This window comes from Chamaea fasciata, unplaced genomic scaffold (assembly GCF_029207755.1).
Source record: "Chamaea fasciata isolate MVZ Bird 193981 ecotype frontalis unplaced genomic scaffold, bChaFas1.0.hap1 SCAF_1, whole genome shotgun sequence".
Lineage (NCBI taxonomy): Eukaryota > Metazoa > Chordata > Aves > Passeriformes > Sylviidae > Chamaea > Chamaea fasciata.
The window spans coordinates 49,817,210-49,837,538 of NW_027094086.1; the positions used below are offsets into that span (position 1 = coordinate 49,817,210).

A 20,329-nucleotide genomic window follows, 5' to 3' on the forward strand; every position below is an offset into this window, starting at 1 on the left:
CTTGTAACTTTAGCTTTCTATTAGTATGCAAATACTTAATGAAATGAAATCACACAACTGAAGAACAATGCCTAATGACTGCTCAGTGCAGATTTTTCAAACCCATGCAATTTGGTCTCCTTAGCCATTATTATGCCTCTTCTTTGTGCTGTAAAGGAAGTTTAAATTGCCATCTTCCACTTACTGAGAGTATTCCTAGCACTCGTGAATATTGAATTAATCAGACCAATAAGGATGAGCAGCATTTCTTTCTATCAGTGTGCATATGTTAAGGATCACTGAAGTATGCAAATAAAATGGAAGCCTTAGAAAGCAGAAAGAAAAATATATGTTTCATAAGCCTCAAGTGTTTTCAAAAAGGCAGTTAGGAGGGTTGCCTTTATTTAGGATAAATTTAATATGCTCAGTATCTGCAGCAACATTTGCTTCGGCTTGTACTATTTAAGCAATCATGTTCTACTATAAATTAATTTAATTTAGCTGACTTATCTCCACATTTTTTGACAAAAGGGGAATTAACACCAGAACTAAGACCTGTCCAAGATGAAGCATTACTTCTTCTATCCTGTGCCTACCCCTTGCATCAAACCTGAACAAACAGGATGAAGAACTGAAATCTTCCTTCACATAACAGTAGCTTGGAAAGTCTTCTAAACCAGTATGAATCCTGAGAGAGTCAGCCAATAGACAAAATTCTTCAAGCACCACTCCAGTTTACGATGTTCATTCACCAAAAGGTGTCTTGACCACTGGCTCATTAATCTGATTCACACTCCATTTTATGAAGAGGAATGTGCGTCTTCTAAATGAAATTACCACATCTTGATTCCAGATAAATTTTTCTCCTTCATGTGTAAGAATCCAAGCAACTGTGAAGAGGGGCACACCGATACAGTGACTCCATCCATTGCCTCACAAGTTTGCCCCCCCTAAACACCTTCTGCAGAAAGGAAGCCAAGAAGCAACTGCACCATCCATTAGCTAAGGTGAACATGACTGAAGGTCACAGAGCAGGGCTCTTGGACAGGACCTCAAACTAGAACTGCTTCAGTGATACTCGTGGATGATATTCTCCAGTGGCCAAGGGCAGACATTCATTCTCATCTTTTGCAGTACCCTTGAAGCATTCAGTGCCATTGGTTATAATGACATATGGTTACTTGCCCAATTAAGGATGACAGGATGACTGCTAACACAAATACCAAACCTTGAAAGGACGCTTTCAATGACTAGCAATAGAGAAAAGTTCTTTCATTTCTTCTTTATATCTTCTTTTGTGGTGAGTCACTTCAACACCTGCATACAGCGACTGGTTGGCATCCAAAGCAATACTATTAGATGAGATGCCATTTTACCTTTCTTTCACTACACACAAGCACAACCCCACCATCAAGCAGACAGCAGGAAACTGGCTAGTGGGTGGAGAATATGCAGCTGAATCTGTATCCTTGGAAGAAAACAGATGTGGTGGGGAGAGCATTTTGAGAAGCAGTCCTTATGCTGTTTCTTTTGGCTGACTGTAACTCAGTAATCTCTGGTGCTTTGCTAATGTGCTCTTACAGGCAGCAGCTCTAAGTGATGCCCTTAAATCCCCACCTCCTGCTGGCTGTTGGCTTCAGTCACATTTTAGTGGCCAGTGGACAGACTTTACTGACACTTTTACTATGATTTCTTTAAGATTACAGCAATGTTATATACCTGTGAAATAAGCTTTCATTTGGCTATAAGGAAACTGTCCTGGTTTCAAAACATCATAGTGTGTCTTCTCAGAAACTCCAAATGGTCACCAAATGGTCACCTGTGTTCTACAGCAGTGTCCCTTAGGATATGAAATCAAGGTCATAGTCTTGAATTTCATCTTCTGGAAGCTGAATTGCTACAGATCAGGAAGCCTTTAAGATTTCCTAACAAACCAGTTAGCAGGCTGGGGTTATGTCAGCAAAGCAAAATTAGACACAAATTTATTTGCATAAAAGACTCATGGACACAATTCAGAGACTGTATTTGGAAGCCCTGGCCCTTCTGAACTGTCACAATGCCTTATGCAACTGCATGACACATTGCTTTGTCTTTGGTGAGAGAAACACATATCTATCAGAAGCACAAAGAAGAGAGTTCATTGCACAGTTTCAGGGTAAGAGGATGAAAGGACAAACAATATACAACAGACTGATGTTCTTATTGCTTAATTCACTAGTGACAGAAGCTCAGCTATGAAAGAATAACAGCACAAGAGCATTTGTAAGAACAAAAACTGTGGCCAGATAACCCTGCTCAAACCACTCTTCTGGCACTGTAGTATTTCCTCACTCAAGATCTGTACTGTGAATTCCATTCTTGAAACAAGCACAAAGCCCCAACCCAATAACTGGATGAAGGAAAATACACCTTAGTACTTTGCACTGACTAAGGAAAATGTATCATTGCCCAGTGTCTTCTTCCTCACCTTCTTCATGTGTTTCCACAATAAAACTTAAGGTTTCAAACTCAGGGGCAGATTGAAATGTTCCTCTTTGCTGGACTTACCTTGATGACTTTTTGTTTTACTCTTTTTTTTTTTTTTTTTTTTTTTTCCTCTTGACAGTGAAATTACTGGAAAAAATAAGATTGGAATACTCCAAATAATTAAGGCTACATAAAGTAATCAGATCCATGACTGAAACAAATCTTATCCATGAAGGAACTGAAATAAATACCAAATGGCAGCTGTTATGTGCAGCCATAATTTAACATTTCTGACCTAACAGTATAAGTAATGTAGTGTCGCCCAAATAGGTTGCTAAGTCCTATAAACAGTGTGCCAGCAACAGGTTCCAGCTGCCACAATTGTGTTCATTAATGGGTGTATTATTAGAATGTAGGGATGCTAAAAGAATGAACTGACAGTAATTCAAGTTAATCTGGAAAAAATAAGGTCAGTGCTAGGATATTCAATACTTAGAAGTTACAGGATGGCAATAAAACTAAAGGACAGAAAATTACGGAACATTGGCAGATTAAATTGCAGCTGAAATTGCTGTTGAAGAGCTCTTTTTGTACTTAGGAGGCCTCCATTACTCAAGACACCAAAGGTCAGCACAGATTTCAATTAAGCAAATAAGAATGCACCAGTTAAGGTGAAATGAGTGGCAAGATCATTATCACCAACACAGCTGACAGTTTTGGAGGGTTTTTTTGTTTGGTTGGGGTTTTTTTTAGCTAAATTAAAGGACTTCAAAGCTGGAGAAGATGAGTATATTGAAACACTCTCCTAGATACTTCTCTCAGTATAGCAATCACATCTTGGGTAGCTCTGTAGGTAGGCTAAATAACCAAGACACCAGTTTAATGATCTGTTAGTAATACACACTTTGTAAATAAGCTGTTTTGTGCCTAGTCTATGTTTTCCACAAAATCCCTAGCTATAGCCATTATTCCATATTACCCAACTCTCAATTTTAAAACCAAAATAATTTAGCTTTCTGAGAATACTTTTCAGTATTAATATGCTTAGATATTAGTTCATTTTAAAATTCAAGAGCATTTAAGAATTTCCGAATGTTTTCAGGATTATTGTATTACCTGGAAGTTGACTTAGAATACATGAAAACATTTGACACTTTATTTGACATTTGCCCAAATTGTTTCACTAGCTTTACTACGAATTATCTTTCACATGAGCTCATAAAAAAACTTGAAACTTATACCTCATATACTTTGTAGTTGGGACTAGAAAATTGAAAGAGAAATAGCATGTGCTTCATTAATTTTCAATTTATAATGGAATATGATCTTAAAAAGTCATCAGATACATGGAAAATGGAATATCTAAATTAATGGATGTTAATACAACTTTCACATATATATATATATATATATATAGATATATATATAAAGAAGAATATCCTGGAAGATTAATTTGAACATGGTAGTTGCATCTGAAATGCAAACACCATAAATGAGGACAACAAACTGAAATTGCAGAAAAACTTGCATAGATAAACTTAGTATAACAGATCTAGCATAAACTGCTGTGTCATAAGGATAAACACTGTGTAATGTAAGGTACCATGCTAACAAATCACATTACACTTACTGCTCTTTATTAGCACCCTGACCCTTAGGTCTATTTGGTTATCCATGAACACAGGGAACAAAAAGAGGCTGGCTGGGACTGGAATTCAGCTGTCTTCCCTAAGAAACTGTGCCTTGTCCTGAGAATGGAAAACAAGTCATTCGGATAATGAGGTTTTTAGCACTACACATTGTATATCAATGCACATTACAGGCAACCTTCACCCAGGAAACTGAGTGTAATACTAACCAGAACCCTTTGTCACCAGAAAATTCTTACTACGCCCAGAAAAGGCTTATATTTTTAAATAGTATTTCTCACAGTATCCCACCAAAGGGTGAACAAAGCAAATTTGGAGGTTGAATGACTGCACTGTTGCCATCACCTTCTGCACTTCAGTTTTCCGAAGTAAAATTTCCATTCTTAGCCTCAAGTGTCTGACACAACTGATATGAGTCTCATTGTTTGCAATGAAAAGAAAACTTATGACTGACCCACATAAGAAAAGAAAATTAATTTTAAAAAGTCATTCTTTGTATTTTTTTTCAGTCTCTTAACAAATGGACCAAGGACAACAGGAATGGTAATTACAGGGAACATTAAATGGCAAAACTATAATCAGAGACAAACTCTGCAGCATATTTGATACACTATTAGCTCCAAAAATCATGAATTCACAGAAAACAAGAGTGTCAAAAATATCTCCTTGTGTATTTAGACCCTATTGTTCACAGCAAAGGACTGCTGCTTACATTTTGCCTTTGGTAGTTTTGCTTAACTTCATTTTTTTTCCAGAGGAGAAGCTAGCAGAGAAGTAGAGGCTTTCCACTGCTTTAAAAATTTTTCTTTCAAGGGAAGGAAACCATTTTGAAGAAGCATTTTGATAAAACATGAACAATTCCTTCTCACCTTCCTTCACTGTAGTCCAACTGTAAAGCTGGATCAAACAGTTGTACTTTCCTGAAATAAAAATCAGGTCCAAAAAAGAAACTTATCTTTCTACTATCCAGCTGTTCACTCTTGAAACGAGAAATAGAAGATAAAAATGCAATTACACTCCCAAAATGCAGGTAAGAGGAAAAGATTTGCTTGACAGTCTTCAGACTATTCTAGGATAATATCTGTTTCAGAAGATGCACAGTGACCCGAGCCTCCCCTAGAACTCCAAGGATGGACACTGTGCCTCAGCATCAGGGCTGGAAGTGGAGCCTGGTGGGGTGCAATGCAGGAGGACTCTGCACTTGATCCAAATTCCAAATTATGAGAAATAAGCCCATCTGTAATACGAACTACTGCCAACTCCTTCCACAGAACAGTTAAGTGGAAAATATCACAGCAAGTGAATTAATTGTTTTCTATTTCAATGTCTTTACACTGAGAATTCATGCAGATACTTTTGTGATAAAAGCCCTCACAAACAAAAGTGAAGTCAATGTCACTTGTGATCTCTGATATACTCAGATCTATCAGGATAAAGAAAATTATCCTGAGTACCCTGAGATGAAAAAAAGTCACTTCTTCATTGAATTCAGATACTGTGACAAGAAGAGTTTGCATGAACAAGCAGCTGCTCTTTGAATGATCAGAGTTTATGTCCTGAGAGTTTATGTCCCAGACCACAGACAACAACTTAAATAACAAGCTAGTTGATAAAAGCATCTATTTAACAAAGAAAGCAACTAAGAAGGATCATAAAAACGAAATTAAATTATCAGGGTTGTCCAGTTTTGTTGTGAATCTGCAGCTTTCATCTCATTTTGTGCCTTTCCAATTGTTCTAACACAGGATACCAGCCTTTTGGTACAATAATGAGAAGGGCACCTGGAAAATAACAGATACACAGAGTAACTCTACAACCCACTAACAGAGTAAAACTCTGCTACTGTTCATATATATTTATACTGCAGGACAGATAAAAGGCCTGTTAGGTTCTGTGCCCCATTGTGCTGGACATTGTGGAAACACAAAAGGGAACAAAGTCCAAGCCCCAAAGGGCTTGCAGTGTAAAAAGATAAGTGATATAGTGAAGAGAAAAGAAATGGGATGCATTCAAAATAGACTGACTTTTGAAATATCTATATGCATTTGTCATCCTTTCAAGCTGCCAAGAGAGAAGAATAATCCTGACTTGCTTCCTCAACTGTACTGTACTCTGAATATTACTTCCAATGTTAACTGATGCCTGGTTAAGATTCTCCTTTAAAAAAAACCCAACAAAAACAAACTGTTTCAAATATTTCCCTTGATTTTACAATGGTATGCAATTAGAAAGAATGAAACAAAATTAAGTGAAAACTGAAATAGAACTACCAGTGAGAATGGGAAACACAGTGAGAATGTAGTTATACTCAGTGAGAATTTAGTTATTCTTGCCCTTGACAATTGTTGGACATATTTTCATACAGACACAGATAATGTCCTCTAATTCCACTTGAGGAGTCTATTCCTGTCAGTTAAACATTATCTAAAGGTCCCTATGGAGGTGTTCATTTAAAGCTGATGCTGGCACAGTTTTTCACTCTTTTCTAGCCATCTGGTCACATACTGAATTGTCAGCTATTTTATCTAAACCCAAGAGAAGGCTGAAGGAGTAAACAAAAATACCAACAAAAGAAATCTCAGGGTTCAAAGTAACCACAACTATCAAGCCTAAAGTTATGGTTTCTTCTCACACACAAAATTCACACTGAAGAAGAAGACTTCATAAAAAACCCCTCAAAACCTCAAAAGGTTGCAACCTGAGGCTATTTTGAAACCCCTCTCCCTCCCCAGTCCAAACGCAGAGCTGTAAACACACTGAGCATTTGTATTGCCCCCTCTTCCCCCACCCCACTCTCCTAAACAATTGAAAATATACATATCTATTCCTTTACATTCAAGACTTAGAATCCCAGAGGCTGGCATTCAAAATTATTTTGCATGACACTCCATAAAACCTTTTAAGATCAATTTTTAAATGCTGATGCCTCAGTCCTACGCTTTCTCTGCATACTGACTTAAACAACAGAACGTGGAAGCTGACTGTCTCATTAAAGCACCCATTTGAGAGAACTTGCTACAGCTCTATACAAATAGAAAAGAGTCCCACTACATTAAAATGAAACCGAATCATCTTAGCAAACCTCTTTTTTCCTCATGGTCTTCTCTCTTCTCTGTGCAACGTTGTTCCATCTTACACACACACTTAGATGTGCCATAAGTGCTTCTTTTAAAGTGCATAAAAGCTATCCACAGCTCTTCTAAGAATGAAACAGTTTTAATATTTTCTGATCCATGTTCCTGCCACAAACATTCACCGGCAGTATGATAGCTCCAAGAGGAGACATCTGATTCTTGACATTTAAAGATACAATACTGGTGAAAAATAGTGACGCTGTATTAACTGAAAACAGCTTGTGAGGGAGTAGGTGATGTACTCCTAAAATGTATAATCAGAACAAGCAATAATTTCAACCTTTCGATTTTTTATTTTTGACTCAGAGCCATAAAAAAGAGGAATAGCCTGATAAACAAATCTGGACACATTACAATAACCATTTTAAGAGAATTTATATTCTATGGCAAAAAGAAAAGTAGGCTGTTTTCCTGCTGGAGAGAGTATTAAGGTACCCCATAGTTTCTCAAAAGGGTCTCAAAAGCTTTCATAAAAAAATGAGCACTAAATGAAAGCAAAATTGAAATTACAGAAATCAAAGAATTTGTATCCTGGTAACATTCAGTTAATTGACATTGTAATGCTAAATGAAAGCACTAAAACATCAAATTCCCCATACCCCTACTGTGACAGCCTTATAAATTCAAAAGGTACACAGAAAGGTCTTATTTTTCCCACATGAAAAAAAAAATAATCCTGTTCTAACATGAACTGTTACTTTGAAATACTGAATTCTGGACCAAAAAAAAACCCCAAAAAAACAAACAAAAAGGCTGATATATTTTTAACTTTAGCAGCAGCACCCCTTGTTTGGTGATCAGTGACCTCTGGGGAAAGTTCTCCTTATCTGAGAGCATCTCATCCTTATCTCATCAGAGCAAACCTCCATCCCCCACAAACACCTGAGACAAGGCAGAGCACAGTTAACAGCAACCAGTTCTCCACACTGTACCTGGAGGTACTGACATGACCGTTCCTGCTGACACGTCTCTGCCTTCACCACTGTCTGGTCCATGTTAACTGATGCTTTCTGGTAAACTTCACGGGCTCTGCTCACGGTTAATGTAGAGGACCAAGAGCTTTTCTTCATTAACTGGGAGTCCAAATTCACAGGCAGGTTTGCACAGGTAGAGCATTTGACATCATTATTGCTTCTGGAGGACTTCACAGTATGTTCGCTAATAGTGTTATAGGCTTCCATAAAGTATTGGGAAGAAGAGCGATCAGGGCATCTTCCCATGGTCATGACCCCACTGGGACCATGATAAATGCAAACATCATTGTCCAAGTTGTCATCTGAACTCCACCATCCTGAAGCATTGGATCTAGGCTTACCTTCTGATCGCCTTTCTTTACTCTTGCTGCGCTTCCCATACCTCATCGTCTGTGACTCCTCTGGGCTGGCTTTCCCCCCATTGACACTCCCCTTGGATGGTCCTTCCAGTGAATGGGACTTGGTGAAGAGCTTTTGGACAGAATGAACCAGGTGCCGGATCCTGCCCGGGCTGTCACTGCGGTGCTCCATGGCAGTTCGCTTGTACTGCAGAGTGTGGTAGCCATCCCGATTCAGGGGCAGCTGCCGCTCAAACTGGTCCAAAAGGTTGGCAGGAATGCGGTTGGTCTTGTTGGCAGTTCCATGGGGAACCAGAGCACACTCGTCCTTGAGTTCATGGTGGGAGCTGTAATGCCTCCGGGGAAATGTGCTGCTGGCAATCTGATCATTGTAGGGCACCATGCACTCGGCCTGGAAAGAGTTCCTTTGAGTGTAGTAAGGGTGGTCTGTGGGGTGGGGGTCCACCGGGTTTAACAAATATGGCTTCCTGTCCTGGTGGTGTGGCAGGCTGTCACAGGCAGGGTCACAGGCGACCCCGTGATGGTGACTGCGGCTGCCAGATAATCCCTTCATCGTTGATGCAAAATGAGTCCCAAAGTCATCTAACACGTATGGCTGTGCAACAGGCAGAACTCAGAGAAAGGCCTACAAGAAAGAAACACAACAGAAGCCATAAGATATGCAAGCTGAGAGAATAAACAGCATGTGCACGCTTAGCATTCTTTGTTTCTTATTGTGAAAGTAATTGGAATAAACATTCTCAGACTCTTTTCATCCTTTAATATTTCCCACACCCAACACAGTGATAAGGATACCTAAGCAATACACAAGAAAAATTATCTTGTTCCATTATCTGCAAACAGATGCAAGGAAGTTCTTCCAATATGAAGAAATGAAATATGAAATGCAAGATAAGTGTTGCCACCTCTACTCTAAAACTTCAGTCCTGAAAACGTTCACAGACGGGGACTTCCCAGTATGCCTTAACTGCTCCTCTGCATATTTTCAAGGCCAAATGGGCACATTAAAAAAGATCTTTTCTTTAATGGAGCACTTTCTGGGCTTCTTTGGGCCAAACACAAAGCATGGTGCAATTAATGGGAAACTTTTCTCTAACTTCAAGGAATATTTTTTACTCAATCACCATGTCATCTGCCTGGGCTGTAAACATCTCAAGACAAGAGTAAAACATTATTTCCGTAAGTTCTTTTCAAATTATGAATAAAATAACAATAAATTACACTAACTGTGAAAATGAAGCCAAACCAACTATTTAACAACCTTTGTATCTGTGGGGTTTGTATTTTAGTATTTGCTGGCTCCTACTCACTAAAAACCCCCCATCTTATTCTGCTCGTGCATGGCTTGATTTATTTCTCAATAATTTTTCATTACACTAAGCAGTGTTCAAATATGCCTATATACTCCTACCATTAAAGGAACTGGGATAGCCAAACTTTGCACACAACAATAACAGTTAATAACAATAACACTTAATTCTTGATTGCAGTAATTTGTCCCTGAAGTGATTCACAACCCTGTAGAATATGGATTACAGCAAGTTGAAAATGGAAATCTTCATCCCAAGTGATACAATAACCACTCTGTTTGAAGCCAGATGCCATCATTTCAGCCCTCAACTCTAGCAAAAGTCTGGGTGGAACCTATGAGCTGCTAATGTGTAAATTATGAGGTTTCAGGTGTGGCAAAGCAGTCTCATGGTGCCATCTGAGAAGCTGAAGGGCAGAGGACTCCTCAGAGGATGCTTTCTCATACTGCACTGAAATGGGAGTCACTCAGCTACTTTATTCCTTTCTGGCATGGCTAATCACATAAGACTTTTGGAAATGCAGCTCTTGAGGTCTTTATTGGAGTAAGGATAAACATTCATAGCAAACAGGTTTTCACTATGCTCCTCCAGCGTTCTCTCAGCTAAAGTTCATGTTTTAACAGGTTGTAGACATTGTACCCACTGGCAAATTGGCAACAATGAAGTTTTCTAAAATAGCATTTAGTTAATGTCAGTCTGGAAAAGCATGCTCTGCACTTCATCAGAACTTATTTTATATTTTCTTCTGAAACTGCAACAAGCCAAAGAGGAGGTTTTGTTCAGTATGCTTCAAAGCTAATCTGGATGTCGTGCATTTTATTTCTCCTCACTGGATCCCTGCAATGCAGAAAATGTTCCTTCTCAGGAGACCTTGAATTTAAAAAAAAAAAAAAAAAAAAAAGTTTTCGAAATACCACAAAAGGCTCTTGATATATTCCAAATGGATAAGCTGACTGATTTACCTAAAGAGGAGAATGGCTAAAGGCACCTTTAAGAGCATGAAAATAATATATTCAGGGAGTTGTATTTGTCAATTATACTGAAGTGACAATCCTTAGCATTTCTAAAGATAATTTTACATCTGTACCATAGTTTTAAAAACATGATCTATTACTCTGTGTAATTGAGAAACATCCGAAGGGATGTTGTAGTAGATTAATTACTTAGGTAATTGAAAATGTGACTTGACAAAGACAACCCATCAAGCAGAGTACTTCTAAAGGATATAGAGACCAAATAAAAACCAGTCCAATCTTTGCTATTTATTAATATCTTTTACACATCAAGGCTTATGAAAACAAAAATTCAGCCAGTTTTTTGTGTTTTTTTTTTTTTTTTTTTTTTTTTTTTAACTTAAATCCATTTGCAATCATGCAACAGTCCTTAGGATGATTGATAAATTCTCTTAAGGCTAAAAATAGACTAGTGTGCTATATAAGATTAAAAAAAAAATTAAACTTGCCTCAAAGATAGGAGAAAGATATGAAAGAGTACAATTAACTGGGACATGCCCTAAAACAGTGATTTATTTTGATTTTCCCCCTATCTGAATGGCTATGAAATTTTGTGGAACACTGTGGAAAAAGAGTATATGTAGGCAGAGCACCAAAAGGACCAATAATTTACAACATAGTGAAGTCATGGCAGGCACAGGGGATGTAATGGAATTATTAAGAAAATATAGCCTTAATATACTGATACAGCAAAATGTCTGGGATCAGGAAACACTTGATCTGATTTATAGACTGGGACAGAATATTGGGGAAAACCCTGAAACTAGAAATAAGCTTAAAAGATGTAGCTGCGAGAACAATGAGAACAGCCATGTTACCAGCTGTGTTTTGGATGGACTGGCGATATGGATGCTAAGAAGGATGTTCAAGAAGTGGTAAAAAGTGAAAAAGCTTAAGAAAAGTGACATTTGTCTGTACAGTGAGAAAGCAACAGGCTTTCAAAAAAATTGTGGAGGAAGATTGGCTAAGCACTGCTATATGAGCTTGGATGGCAAGTAGGATGGAAATGTTTAGGAGAAAAAAATACATACATGTATTTTGAGACTGAGCTGTCAATGGATCTTTTATGAGGAAGTACTGGAGAAAAAAGCAGAAGATAGATAGGATGATCTGCCCAAAAGGAATCAGATGAACAGATAAGGAGAATAACAGAGAAAATGCTTGTGAAAGCAAAAGATCATAGGGTTTTGAAAAATCAGATTGAAAAGAGGAGGAAAAAAAGAAGAAACAAAGAAGCAAAAACCAGAGACTGACAGAAAAATCAAGCCAAAACCAAAAGGAGTAACCAACCTGTGTAACAAAAAGGAGAGCTAGTAATTTATTCCCAACTCCTAGACTACTGGATGCATTAAGAGAGGTGGGTTTTTTTGTTTGTTTTTGTTTTAGTTTGTTATTTTTTTTTTCTGGTGCGACAGCACTGAAAACATTTATTTTATCATGGCAACTGTGATAAAGAAGTCCCACATAAGCACTTACTAGAATATAGCTTCATTTTACCTTAACTGTATTACTGCTGCCACAGCAGTGAAAAGTGAAATGAATTAGGAAAAAACCCTATCATGTACCATACTGCACCTTCCAGGAAAGAAAGAATAAGTACACTATGCTCAACATTGAATAAAGAAGTTTTGCTTTTCTTAAACATTTAGTGGACAATTCTTCTGCATAAAATCACTCCAAACACAAAACCTATATCACTCTCACACCTTAATCCTGTTTTAATATGTGTATGGAAAAATTTCTATCCTACAGTCTCTGATTTCATCAGTATTTTTTGAAGAATATGCATAATTTTCCATAATTGTGTTAGCCAAACATATACATCACTGTTTAGTGCAATTAACAGCTGGAGACAGGGCTATATGATCATGCCATGAGTAGCTGAGAGGAAGTCAGTTAAGGCTTTTATTTTATTGGTATTTTTTGGCCAAAACAGGAACATTTAATTACTCATGAAACAGGACAAGATAATTGATGAACACAATATTAAACAGTGCAAATATAGACAGCAGACCAAAACTACTTGATGGCATAGGAATAAAGGAGATGTTAAAGAGATGCAGCATTGCAAGGCTGAAGAATGCTTACTACTTTCAACATTCATGTTACATTTGCTTTTGTTTTCTTGAGGATGCCCTGGGTAAGAAGGAAACAAATATATTCATCCTTGTCCCTAATGTGGTGTCTCTGATGCATAACAATTTCCAGAAATAACCTAGTGGCTAGAAAAATGCCTATTTAAACCCTATGTAATTGAAATGAAAATGAATGCAAAATAACAAAACCTGAATGCAGAAAGCACCTTATTTTTTACAAATTTCATTGAACTGTATTATCTACTCACATGTTCAAAATTTACCCATAAAACACATCTTTGAGAAACATACTCTTTCCTTTATATATATGTTCAACCTTCTGTCTTATAAAAGATTTACTGATATGCCCCAGAGGCCCTCCAGTTGCATCCAGCAAGAGTGCAGAATGCAGAATATACAGGAGGGACTTCTCTTCTTGAGCAGCAGCACTCCCTTCCTCCCTGTGCCACTTGGGGGGAAGAGGAAGACTTCAGGAAGGAGTAAAGGGTGGGAGGATGGTATTTTACTTCTCATTATCCTGTTCTGATTTTGACTGGTAATAAATTAAATTAGTTTCCCCAAGTTGAATCTGTTTTGACTGTTAGCCATGATGGTAACTGGTTTGTGATCTCTCTCCCTGTCCTTATCTCAACTCATTAGACTTTTGTTTTTTTCTCCCCAGTCCAGTCATGGAGGAGACTGATAGAACAACTTTGGTGGGCACCTGACATCCTGCCAGGGTCAGCACCCCACAGGCTGATGGACCGTGGTTACCTGAGTTATCCTTCTTGCCTCTTTTTAAAGGTGGGGATAACATTTGCTTTCCTCTAGTCCTCAGGGACCTCTCCTGACTGCCATGACCTTTCTAAGATCTAACAATGATGTCCACCAGTTCCCTCAACACTTGTGGGTGCATCGCATCCCACCAGGGCCCATGGACTTCTGGATGCCAAATTTGACTCCATGGTCTCTAACCCAATCCTCCTCAACCATGGGGAAGTCTTCTTTTCTCCAACAGAGAAGTTACCAACAGTGACACCCTAATTTGGCATAATCAGGGCCAGAGCATCTTGGGTCTAACATCCTCATCTGCTCAGAAACCAAGGAGTAAGGGACATTGAATTTTTTTATTATTTGGTGAATGTGGTTCTTCTAAGATACCATTCAGTGAGCCAGATGACACTTCTGAATCCTCAGGTGTCTGCCGGATCTAGAAATTGAAGCACTGGGACAGAGGTGGAAGGTGATGTAAACGCATAAACTCTGAGTGAGGAGGGCATTTAATCACGTGCACAAATTGAACCAATGATGCTTCTTAGCAGTACTCTTTATAGTGCTCTCATTTTATGCTCTGTGGTTAATAAAGATAGGTTGTGATTTCCATACTTAACTCCCGAGGTTCTCAGATTTTGCTTATTTATTTAATCCCACACTATAGAATGTTCTCAGTGAAATTCCTCTCCCCAGTTCTCAAACTTTACAAACAAATGGAAAATATGATTATGCTGACAATCAAACTTCCACATGCTCTTCATAAAGGACATTGCTTTATCACAAAGGTCTTGATATTTTGCAGCCATTATGTGTGGCCTTTTTGTTACATTGCATCATAATCATGAAAATCTAGACATCAATTAAAGGATAAATATTCTAAAATTCATCTATCCACATATTTTATTAAAGGGGTTCAAAAGAAAATGAGATCTCAAATTATCTTCCTAATACATCTTGTCAGGTAATATGAACAATTCAGTGCCTTGGGTAAAACTCTCAAGAGAACATCTAATTTTTGCTTCTGTGTCAGCAACCACACCAGGCAAGCGATATTTACAATATAATTTAATCTTGAACAGTGGACAGGGAGTCATAAAAGAAATGTATTGGCCAGTCAACTCATTCCAAATGCATGGGGAGATCAATAAGTGGGAGTAACTAGGGAAAAAAAACATAATTAAGCTTTAGCTGATGTCTGAGGAGGCCCTTGTGAATGGAATATATACAGAAAAAAACCAAGAAGAGAGGGATCCACCAATGGCATCATAAGAATTGGTGGGGTTTTTTTACTTGTCTGCATCCAACAATTTTTAGTTTGCATATATTTGTGGTGACAGGTTTCACATTTACATTTGACTACTCATTCCATCCATGATCCATGGGCTTTTGGTGAGCAACTGTGGTGGGTCAGTACCAGGACAGTATGTGCCTAAAGGTTTTGGGGCTGGCTTTACTTTCTTCATCTCTATGGCTAAAAGCAAGATGATTTGCCACTAGGAGTGTCACGAAATCTGTAGTCACTAAGGTAACCTAACACATAATTAACCTCTGAGTCATATCTAAACACATTGCAAAGTCTGCAAGATTCTAGCAATAATATGTCAGCAAAATTTTGACACAGACTGATTTTTTCAACCCTCTTAGGAGTGTGACTGGCAATATGCAAGACTGCATGCAAAGATCTTGGCTTTATTGATGCCTTAAGTTTTAGTTTTCATATTTGCAGATTCTGTGCTGCCTAGGGATGTAGTTCTGAGCCTCATATTAAGGGGCAGTAAGCTGTCTTCACAGAATAGGTAGACAAAACAAATCCTTCTTCTGTGGAGAACGAAGGACACCTTTCAGGCCCGAAAGCATAAGCAACGGGGGACTGAAGGGAGGAACAAGAACGACAGGACCTCACAACCTGAAGCTGCAATTGGACAATTGAACCCCAATATGCAAATGGACCAAAACTTAAAAAAAGTGTAAGATCTCGTGACGGGGGGGCCATTTTGTGACTATTCTTGGTCCACCCGGGGTGCAGCCTGGGTCAGGCTTCTGTCCTGCCCAGGGTGGATCCTGGAGGCCTTTCAATAAATACCTACTTTATTCTCTAGCTCTGTCCAGTCTCTGTTTCAGGTCAGCCTTCCAAGGCAACACTACAAAAGGAAGTACTAAACTGTGATTGTCTGCTCTTCCACTCTCCTGACTTGCACACAAATTAACAGTCAACTTTTAAAAAATTCTGATCTGCTTCAGTGAGTAATAATATACAGTACAATTAGTCTGCTCATTACTTTCCTGTGGTGTAGGACAGAGTCTGACTCGGTAAGGGACAGCACATCAGTTGGAGAGCCTTTTGTGAATTCAGAACTGCCAATAGACATTTTCTTCTCCCAGAAAGAAAACAAACAGGATATTACGTCTGTATAATGCACAAGTAAAATAATATATTTAATTGAATCGTTTAACAAATGTCATATAGATAGTGTTGAAGCATATGCCTCATACCCAAATTCAGATGTTGCATTTTAATCTTCTCTGTCTGGGGGATGCTGAACTTTATGACCTTAATATATTTTTTTTAAGCAGAACTTGCCAAAATGGATTTCCAGAATGCTTTGTCTGGGAAAACAGCAAAAGGGAATGAAAAGGAAGATACACCAAAATTGGGAATGAGGTTAACATGTACTTACCTGGGCTGCTCTCTTTTAGGTACCCTATTTTTGCACCTAAGTTTGCAACTCTATTTTGCTTGCTTTCTTCACAGAAGATTTCATAAAATGGAAGGATTACAGTCACTACTTTCTATCAATTGCAAATAATCAATATGATATGGGTGTCTTCTACTATCTCTGGATAACAAAAAGAAGGAGGTGTGAGGGACAGGTCAAACATTCCTACAACACTGGCACCTGATAAAAATAAAGAGGCTATCACAGTGGCATAAAAATATAGACCATTAAATAACTAATACAGATACAAAGACATTAGGTATGTATCCAGATTCCTGCAAGCCAGTCAGCTGTGAATGTCAAAGGTTTATTTTTCTAGTAGGAATGAGGTGATCAGCAGACAAAACCTACATTCAAGGTGTACTTTTCCTGTCAAAGGCAAATAAATTCATGGTCTTCAATGTGGTCACTTAGGGAAAATGGACGTCTCTGTACTAAATCAAGATTTTAATCCTCATTGCAAGGACAGCAGCGTGACTAAGACTAGGAGCCACTATAGAAACTAGTGACTGACAGGGATCTAATGGAATCTGCTAATCAGACCTTGCACCAATATTACACAAATCCCATCTGTATGGGTCATTAATTCATTTTCTACCAGTTTTTTAAGTGTTTGGCAATTCTGCAGTATGGCAATGTGACAGGTATCACAGTTGAATTATTGCCTGAGCTACAGGTTTTCATGCTGTCTAGAGCCTTTCTACACATACATTGAAAGAACAATGTTAACTGTAAAGCCAGGGAACTGACACTAGTCCTATGCACTACACTCCATTCAAGACACCTGAGAATCCATATTTTGATTTCCATGATTGTGTGATTGCATAATTACAAGACTTTGCTGGTTTTGACCAGCAAATCTCATGATTCAAACTCTCTTAAGCTTTTTATTCCTTCTTTTTAGAAATCAAGTGAAACATTACGATAAGTATTTCCTGCTCCATGAAAAATCACTCAACTCAATTTAATGAAACATAGTTTTACCAGACTCAGTCTACAGCTTCAGTCTTACAAACCCTGACCTCATTTGGCAGAAATAGTGATGATTCCTTTGAAAAAATATTCTTCCAGCTACACTATGGTATTTTAAGTCCAAGCAAAAGTGGATGCTACAGAAACATACAAGCACCAGAATCTCTGTGCTTGCAGATGGTCTCCTATCTTGGCTTGCAGTTGGTAGCTCTATTTGAATGGTGCCTTCCCTGAACATCTGTTGTCAGCCCAGAAACTAATGAAAAAGTGTCTTAGTGGAGAAACTCCATGGAAACGCTACAGAACCTCTGTAAAGGCCAAGGGTAAGAGCTATGAAGACATTGCTTTTCACAGAATGACAATACAGGCCATATTAATCACCACACTAGCCCACTGGATACCCCCCACTAGCCCACCAGAAAGAACCTGCTTTGCCTCAGACAAATTGTCCCACATCATAACTATGAGTAAGAACATCCTGGAAAATTCACTTCATAGTCATTTTGGTATTACGGAGCTTTATCTCTAGCAACAAATGTCACCACTATGATCACCCTGCTTGGTCATGGATATGTTCCAAGTTCCGTGTGCCCAAGCCAGGTTTCTCCAGTGAGGCAGTATGAAAAGGGGAGAGGCACACAGTGCCAAGAACGTTCTGCTCATAAGCAAGACCAGCTAACTCCTACATGGGAGAAAACTGACTCCTGGGAGAAACAAGAAAAAGCCCTCTCTGAAGGTGTGAGATAAAAGCGCCAGCAGGGCAGAAAACTCATCGGGTTAGTAGAAAACAGTCATCCTTAGATCAAAACTTAATCTTTTTCATTTCAACCTGTTCCTCTCAGCTCAATTTAAAAGTAAAAACGAGTAATTGTGAGCTCAGGCTCTGAATAGGAAACACCTGATTAAAAGGCAGAGAGTAATAGCATTATTTATTCCCTAAAACATGATTATAGTACTGAACTTCATGAATTTAAGGTTTAAAAAAGCCCACAAACAACTAAAAACAGAACCAAATCCTCATATTTGCTATGGTATATAAATGCAGTTAAATAACTTTAACCACCTTATCTTTGATGGCTGCAGTAACTGACCAATATTTGTTGTTACACAGTAGATGAAATGGAAATACTCTCTAATTTTATAGCAATGCTAGGAAATAAAGTCAAATTTGGCAGAACTCTTAAGCTCCCTGCTCAAATCAACTTGCCTCATTTCAGCTCTACTGGCATAAAAACATAATAAGAAACATAAAAATCTTCTTTTCAGAGGGAAACATTTACCACAAATATTTTCTCAAGCGATTTTAGTTACGAAGAAATTGAAATAGCAACCATTTTAAAAGAGGACTATTTTTCACAGAATTCCATGAAATGATTTTGACCTATGGCAAACAAATCTTAATTTATGAAGAATGTCTGGAAAAAATTACTGGTACTTTCAAAAAGCTGCTTATCAAGTATGTCAGAGTAAAATGTGACAGCAAAAGGAAGAGAAAACCTGTGGGCAAAATGTTCTTCCCCAGGCATGGCACAAGATAGTGGCTGCATTCCCTCTGGGAGACAGTTCTGCCTTCCAGCAGAGGATACAACTTCTCATCTTCTGCTTTGAGCCTTCATTCAGTTCCACCTAAACCACAGTCTACATTTAATCTATTAATTTACAACAGCAATAATTTCAAAGTTTTACAAAACCCCTGTAATTGTAAATTGAATTTTTGAATATGATTCTGGTGGTAAACATAAAAAAGTGAAAAAGAATATCTCAGACTTTTCTGCTATTATTTATGCACATAGAATTTGCTTCTACTGTGCTCTTTTTTTTTTTTTTTTTGGGTTCATTTTCCAATAAATAGAACCAGTGGTCTGAACATACCTAGAAACAAGCAGATCTAAAGATTAAAGAATACTTGAGAAGTTTATCTTGATCTTCTTTCATATATGTTTAATTATGCATACAAATGGCACATGATAAGAATTTGATTGTAGAAACTATGTTTATCCAATAAAGAATCAGAAAAGGATTTTATTAACATACAGGTAGAATCAACCCAAAACTTAATTACTGCATACAAACTAATGAACCCCTGCAAGCAGCCTAAAAAATAATCAGAGAAATAGTATTTTCTAAACAGTGAATATGACTTAAATGTTTCAGAAAAGGCTTTCAGAATAGCTTTTACATCAGGAAGAGGCAAAAATAACTGAAAAAAATTATTTGATGAAATGAATTATTCTGAACAATAATCTGATGTTGGATGGTCAAACAGGAAAAATGAATAAACATGCTTATAAGCTTGAATCACACAGGTCAGCTTTGCAATGCCACAGAATTTAACTGTGAATTTAAACAATGTAACAGAATTTAAACTGTATTTGCTTCCACAGTTTGTGATTGATCTTTTATCAGTTTAAAGAAACCACACAGGATTCACTCTGAGGCTTTGACACCGTGAGGAATATGGTGGTGGTGCCCTTGTATTAGGTGCCACCTAAAGTGCTTGTGCATGAACTTCACATCAACTACACATGTTTGTAAGAAACACAGATTTCTCTTCACTATGTGCATTCTGTGCAGAAGCTCATCACAAATCACGGTGCTGAGATACATAAAATGGTAAATAAACATCTTACTCCTGAAGGATGTTTGACTTCATCAGCACATTAGGCATTAATACACTGCAAATTTCCCTCTTGGGGGCTAAGAGGGGATAGCAAACCACCAGACTTTATTATTTTATACTAGCCTTGTCTGAACTTCACACATTGCTGACATGAAACACAATAACAAAGAACGGAATTAAAACTTTTCTTTACAAATAGAGACCAAAGAAGTAAAAATCAAGGAAAATATACTCAAGCATATTTCCATTTCACTTGAACTTTGCTGTATTAAGGAGCATTCACTGAG

At 37.8% G+C, this 20,329-nt stretch overlaps 1 protein-coding gene across 8 annotated transcripts in view; it reads right to left on the bottom strand.

The window, feature by feature from the left end:
• DLGAP1 (DLG associated protein 1) overlaps positions 1-20,329 on the bottom strand; it is a 403,833-nt gene that overhangs the window by 128,547 nt on the left and 254,957 nt on the right. For all 8 annotated transcript variants that reach the window (XM_066183026.1, XM_066183018.1, XM_066182983.1 and 5 more), the window contains one exon: positions 8,161-9,186. In XM_066183026.1, coding sequence (XP_066039123.1) covers positions 8,161-9,114 — 954 coding nt within the window. In that variant the 5' untranslated portion in view covers positions 9,115-9,186. The remainder of the gene's footprint in view (positions 1-8,160; positions 9,187-20,329) is intronic.